This window comes from Anopheles merus, chromosome 3L (genome assembly GCF_017562075.2).
Source record: "Anopheles merus strain MAF chromosome 3L, AmerM5.1, whole genome shotgun sequence".
Classification (NCBI taxonomy): Eukaryota; Metazoa; Arthropoda; class Insecta; order Diptera; family Culicidae; genus Anopheles; species Anopheles merus.
Window position 1 is genome coordinate 2,032,274 of NC_054085.1, and position 7,452 is coordinate 2,039,725.

At 39.5% G+C, this 7,452-nt stretch overlaps 1 protein-coding gene across 1 annotated transcript; it reads right to left on the minus strand.

The window, feature by feature from the left end:
- Positions 1-4,212: 4,212 nt before the first annotated feature.
- On the minus strand, positions 4,213-6,427 carry LOC121600301. The gene is made up of 3 exons (XM_041928762.1): positions 5,989-6,427; positions 5,665-5,795; positions 4,213-4,496 (listed from the first exon to the last, which is right to left on the minus strand). The coding sequence occupies exons 1-3, from the start codon at positions 6,131-6,133 to the stop codon at positions 4,350-4,352; spliced, it is 423 nt and encodes a 140-aa protein (XP_041784696.1). The 5' UTR covers positions 6,134-6,427; the 3' UTR covers positions 4,213-4,349.
- Between the last annotated feature and the right edge of the window lie 1,025 nt (positions 6,428-7,452).

Sequence of the window (7,452 nt, forward strand, 5' to 3'; positions counted from 1 at the left end):
GCTTCGTTTTCTTGGCAGAGCGTGATTATTTCTTGCTCCTGACCATTCTATGCTCAACAGGTTCTCTTTTACCTGTGCGCGTTTCTTTCTTGTTTTATGTTTTGGAACCTCGTGCACTATAGGAAAGTGTGGGGTAAACTGTGGACACAAATTAGATAAACCTATAAAGGGAAGATATACAATAAATCCAAACCATTTGTTTTGACTCATGATGATACACCTTAGCTTGTGTGAGACATACTACTAAAATATAATAAACGGACAAACAACGAGTCTGTCATCGACACATTAGACGCAGTCTTACCAAATAAATTATTTTCAAATGATCAAATTTTCTTCTCGCGACAGCAAAAAGTTGTTCAAAACCACAGTATTGTTTGTTTTTTTAATCTGACCGGATTATTTATACAATTTATTAATAACACAACAAGTTTGACTCTTCCTTGGCTGAGCTGTCTGAGCGCCTCAATGTATTAAGTTGTTCATCGACTCAGTTTTGTACTAGTTGCAGTAACAATCACCATTTAAGTTTTACCGATGTTTAAGATATATTTATACATAGCATTCTGTGCGCCCTACCCCCTTTTCAGGTAAGAGTTGACGAAGGAAAGTTCTGTACTTATCGCAAAACATATAATTAGCGAAGTTATTTTCGATCTAATTTATGTACACGTTGTCCCCTAAACACACTATTACTGCGTACTGCAAAGAGACCGTGAATCTCGAATTTCCGCGTAAGTTTTCGCAGTTTTTAGCCAAATTATAGCTAATTTTCGAGTAATGTTGCTTGAAGTGGTAGGATATAAACAGTAAATCAATCAATTGATATGATTCTCAAAAATTTGATGAATTTTTTTTTATTTGATGATTTGGTTTTTAATGATCGAACTGAAAATTATTCGAGTAAAATCAATACTCAAATGTAGAGAATTAACACAGTTTTATAAATTTTCGAGTTCTTGGAGCAAATAGTATTGATTTTCTTCTTCTTCTTTGGCACAACAACCGCTGTCGGTCAAGGCCTGCCTGTACCCACTAGTGACGTAACCTTGGCTTTCAGTGACTTATTGTTACCATAGCAGGATAGTCAGTCCTACGTATGGGAGCACGGTCTATTCGGGGCTTGAACCCATGACGTGCATGTTTTTAAGTCGTACGAGTTGACGACCGTACCACCAGACCCCAAAAAGCTGAAAAGCTACAATGATAATTAATAGCACGCTCAGCGAGAGTCAGTGGCGATATTTATGATACTTATGTCTATTAACAGAGTGGTCTCCAACCTGTGGATCTGTGGCGTTACCAGATGTGATCCGCAAAAGAATTTATTTTGGAAAAAGAAAAGCTGTTAAATAAACGTATCGTGCATTATTTTTACCACAATCAAGATTAAGTTTTCAACAGGCATGTCTGGAATAAGATTTAAACTTATTTTTGATAAAAAAAAACTTCGAAATAAGTTTGAAAAATGTATGCCCTAGATGATTGTGAGCCGTGGCAAATGCATTTTCAAAGCCAAGTGGTCCGCAAACCTAAAAAGGTTGGAGAACACTGTATTAATAGATAAATAAATAAATAAAAAAATATATATATATTATTTTTTTATATATATATATATGCATTGAAACTGGTAACAGCGATACTAATGATAATAACCTAAGACGAATACCACTAAATCGTAAACGATTATAATAATTTAACGTGAATAGCGAACCATGTTTAAATCCATAAATATTATGGCTAATATATGCCATTTGTAGAAACAATTTTTTTCATATTTTTCTATCAAAATCATGTGTTAATTGCGTTTAGTAAAGGTGATTAAGCTTTAATGAAATATGTAAATAAATTTCATTATTTACACTAATAATATAAATTTTCCTTTTTTCTCGTAATAATGGCCTTCGTGGCCGTATCACTTAACATGTTACAATTTAAAAATTATTATTTTATATTTCACACAAAAAATATCATAATTGTATGTGCTTTGTTTTTTTACTGATTTATTTTTACAACATTATAGTTGTTTTATTACATTGAAGACTGCTCAACATTTTATCAAGTTATCTTTTACCATCACAACATCATCATCAACCCATCTAACCGGCGTCACAAAAACGTATAACATGCATTTGCTATCGCTCAAACTAAATACTATCGACGTTAAATACATGCAATCATGCTCCACTTGAAAGAAATTGAATCCACATTCCACTCGCAGCCCTTACTGTTACTATGAAAATATCATTTCCTCTTCGAGTGTGTATCCTTTGAAAAAGTGTATCGAGAAAACGGTGAATAGATTCCTTTCCATCATTTTCACTAACTAGAAGTGTCTCGCAGATTGATTGGTATCAATTCTTTGAATCAACAATACATATCAACAAGCTATGCCCCGACAAAATAAATCCATTGCGTTTGCTGTTGACGAAGGGTGAATAATGACAAGCGATGGAGAAAAAAACATCTTCAGCAACAGAGCAAGCAATAGAAGTTTTGATTGTTTACCCTTACATGATTGTAGGTATGAAATTAAGCTACCCCAATGTCCATAATCCGAAAACCTCAAGCAGAGGTATATTTGAATTACCTATGTGGCGAGTGATAAAGAGGCGGTGAAATTAATTCCGTATTCTCAATGACTGTTGATTTTAGCAATGGTAACTGACGCTTCTGCTACTGACATTTGTGAAGGAATCCATGATACATTAATCTGGGCTATTTGAGCTGTATTATTTATACTACTGTACATATATAAGAGTTCTTAGTGCTACACATTTAACATAATCTTTAAAAGCCCGATTTCTTTCCTTTTGTCTCGTAATTATATTACACATAAAATTTATAAAATCATACTACCCTTCATCTATGAGCTCCTGGAAAAGGAGGCACGTGGTTATCTGGTGTTTGTCCAATGCAAACACTCCAGCAAGGGATGATTTATTTTTCAACTGCTATTTTCACACCACTTATCACGTCTTTCTGTTTACCCGATTGCTATTCGAATGCATATTTTACTCACCATTTGACGAAGATGAAATCACTGCACTGAATTTCCTTTTGGTGGAAGCCCCTATCATCGTGTTTTAGGACTCCCCGCGACAATGACAGTCTGCTCTATAGGGATTTTCCCTCACGAAAGTAAGACATGCATAGGAAAGCTAGAGGGCAACATGGAAACTAGTTACCAATGTACGGTACGGTGCGTGGTACATGGTGACTGTTAGAGTGGTTGACGTTTTTCCGCCTAATGTAAAAATCCATTTAAATTTGTAATCTCTTCCGCTTCGCTTGTGCCCACGGCGTCTCAGCAGTAGCAACAACAGCAGTCAATCAGCGCGTCGGTGTCAATGCCGTAGGATTTAATGAAAAAAAAAACCTAAACAAATTTTATGCAAAACAGATACCGTGGCGTGCCAGCTGATGGAATGCCACCATATTGGATTCGCCGTCGACACTTGATTACTTTCAGGCAACAACATTATGTGTCCTTCGTTGTATCTCAACTTAGTGGTATCGTACGTCGGCCATCATCCCTATCATAGGAGTGAAGGAATAAGTGAAAGTTCTATAGAAAATACAGCATAAACATCATCTCATAACAGTCAATTTCACTTGACTCTAACGAGCAAACCAAACAAAGTAGATGGATTGCAAACTTGGGGATCGAAAACGTAAGACAGGACTATTGAGATGGCAAAAAAGTGCGAAATAAAATATGATAATTGAGTTTTGGTGACACTTTCGATAGTAGTGAAAATATAAATAAGTCTCTTGTTTTACAGAAACATTTGTCTGGTGTTTTTCTTCTTATCAAGTTTACGGCTTTAATTGTGATAAATTCTCTTTGTGGATGATGAAATTATCCACCATCTAAGATACACATAGCTATACAAAATCATTTTCATTGAAATAGAAACCGACTAAATATCAAATAATCTCAACGCTAGAGGCAAATCATATAGATTATGATATCCCTGTATTATCTATTATTATTATTTAAAATTTTTGTTATTTCTGTTTAATTATCAGTACTGTGTATCGACTTACGCTTTACTCAACCTTGGCCATATTTATAAAACAACGTAATAGCATTGAGAGCTAAAAGGTGTCAACCCTTCAGGATGGTATTCATCATTATGACATCATGCTGTTGATTTTTTCCCTTTCTTTTGGTTTTAGTAAATTTACGCAACTACCACCAATGCATAGTGAGTGATGTAAGAGATTTTTGGTTTTATTCCTTATTCACTAGCTTAATTAATACAGTACCTACAGATAACTTATTAAAGAAAGCAGACACTAATTTCTAATGGGTTGCAGCGCATAATGGCTTAATGGGAGCATTTCTAGCTCACATCCGGTTTGATTGCGTTCGATCGAAACCCATACACTGTTCGCTGCAGTCGAAGGCTGGTTATATTAAACAGTTTCAGCCGGATGTAGAAGTTTTTCGGATTGAAGTCCAATACCACCTCGTGAAAGTATGTGAGTACCTGAAAGAGAGAAAGAGAAGAAAAATGCAAATAGTTAAAGATTTCATTTTCGGCACAATTCAAGAGAAATGTATATTTTACTGTTTCAAGTGAACGTGTTTTTGAATTTAAAATTATGGCCTTCTCAGTTCCATTGAGCCTCATGTTCAAACGAGCCACAAAAAAAAACAAACAATTCCCGATTTAAACCTTTTGCCCCAATGTTCACATTCATAACTGCATTCTGTTCGCCCGCGCGTAAATTTTGCTCTAATTAGTTCGGTATGCTGCGACTGTCAGACACTTCGCACAGCAGAACCACCCGCTCAAATGGTCCAATTAAATGCACGATCCAAACAACTCGATCGCCTTGATGCCCGACATTACGGCTGTCTCGTTCCGTTTCTACTCCAGCTCCCTACGCTCTTTCTAATGGTGACCCCGAGGCTAAGGTCAATAAGCAACCGTTACAACAACCTCTTGATCCATTCGATAGACCGATAGAGCTGGCATCATAGCGGCAACAACGTAGCACAACGACGCGAAAGCGTTGTAGTAGCCGCTTCCAAGATGGACTCTATGCTAAAGCCGTTTTTGTGGTTTGGGTTTCACTTTCGCTTGTCTATCGCGCTGTGTTTGAATTAGAAATGACGCACCGCACTTCCCTTGCACCATCTAGCCACACCTTAGTGGACGTATACCCGGTATGGTGGTACGGTTGTCGTCACACGTAAAACTATTTTTGGGAGCGTCGCGGAGTGATTACATGACATGCTTCAGCAGAAGGAGGAGATCTGTTTGGCAACAAAACCGAACACCGGGCACGTTCCCAGCACCGACCAACCACTCGCCCAAAGTGGCTAAGGTTTGTACGCGTCAACGTCCATCCACACCAGCAAGCGCCGACGAGATCATAACCCAGTAGCACGGGTCTTGCGTGAGCAAATCTGTCCACAACCTGTGAAAGAGTGCCAACATTCGTGGAATGCGAACCACAATGAAATAGCTCCGTCTTTTGAGGCCTAGCACAAACAAACACCACTACCGTGCCGTTGTCCTGATGCCGACTTTAGCGCACTCAGCCCAGCTAACAGAGCACTAGGGCATCTCCGGCATCGCAGCATCGCGCGAAGGCCATTAATTTCACTTTTTTATCACCACCATTACGTCTTGTAATACGCGCGTTTACCTTAGAGGAGTTGAATTGTGTGAACGTAATACTTTCACCATCCGCTGCAGTGAACTTCTCTACGACGGTAACGTTTTGCGGCTCCACGAATGGACCGACCGATTTGTGCAGCACCTTCAGGATTTCGTCACCTGCATCCGGGCGGAAGTGTGTTTTCCCAACATATGCAAACATGGAAGTACAGAAAAATCGAATTTGAGTTCGAATTAGCTTGATAAACGGTCACAGAACACTAGCACACGGTATTTGTTTTCGCGTCCATCTGGGTGTTATATCATGCTACGCGCAGTATCGACACACCGTGCGGAAATGGACAACACGCACCTTCTTTGCGGTTGCCTAGCCCGTGGCCAATCCAAAAGCCCTCCTCATCGTAATCGATTTCATAATCACTCTGCTGCGTCCTGGCCACCTGAAGATAGGTAAGCGCGCAGCACGCACCGATCACTAGCAGCAGCTTATCGCGCATAATGAGACTCACTGATCGTGTCACCGAGTGAATGAATGTTCATAACCCTTTACACCAGCCACGAACGACGCACTATTATCACGTACGGCTATACAAACACAACAACTTAAAACTCTACACTGTCCGAGATGAGCTGCGTTTCTCTTCGCGCGAGATGCTACCGATGGCACTCACGACGTGCGACTGTGGGCCTCCGAGTGGTCCCGTCCGGTTAATGTCCACCGTGCACGCGCCGTAAGAGCGCGCACGTAAGCTGCCCCAACCCTCGATCGTACGCCGTGCCAGTCGGCACTTTTCAGCAACGTCAAATTCCCGCACCGTCGATCCGAGCAGGTTCGTCGCTACACCCGACGGCCAAGTCTTTCGATCCGCAACAGCTCTTTGGCGACGTGAGAGTGCTATTGCGATCTCCTTCCTTCCTGTGGCGGCTGTGGTGGCATACGCGTCATCAGATGTGATCATGGATCAGCGAAAAGACACCGCGACCCTTGATCGATCGATCGTACCTCGCTAACGCACTTCATAAACAGACGCTAAACACAAAACACGCACACTCATACACGTACAAGCACGTTCTTCTAGCCCCACGCACCGCCAGCGGCCAAACTAAAAGTCACTATTCAAAATGCCTGGGACGGCTTGGCTCGTTTTGCTGGGTTTGTTTATTGAAGCTGATGGAACCGTCTAATGGAGGGAGAGTCGCTTTATTGCCCATCGCGAGGCAGACTCGCTGACATTGAGGCTGATAATTTGCCTATCGGTTGCTTTAAATCGATACGAAAAATATTTAAATTCCGTTGACAAATTCCTGCCACATTAGCTGGCAATACAATCCACAGTGGCATTTGCAGGAAGTAATTCTTGTTTACAGCCATGTGGCTGCTGTAAAAGGGAACCATTTGTGTTGTTAGCACATACTGATATGATTTTTGATAAACTTGAATAATGTTAAGGCATTTGACAGAAGGAAACAGACGTTGAGTAACAACTGAACTTAATAAAAATGCAGCAATAATTGTAAAAATGTGATATTTTGCATTTAATTTCGATTATTTCAATCTAAAATATGATTATTATTTTTCCATCTTTTCTGTGTCAAATATGAAAGAATTTTAAACTAATGCCACAACAATGCAACAAGTCGTATGCACCTTACAAGCAATGATAATGATTACAATCATGTTCAATCACAATACAAATCAAACAAAAAATCAAAAACATTTTAAAAATAAGATGTACCAGTCCAGAACAGGTTCATGGTTTATGTTCACTATGTTCAACGGATCTATCTGCTTATGTTGTTTCACATCCACTTGGAT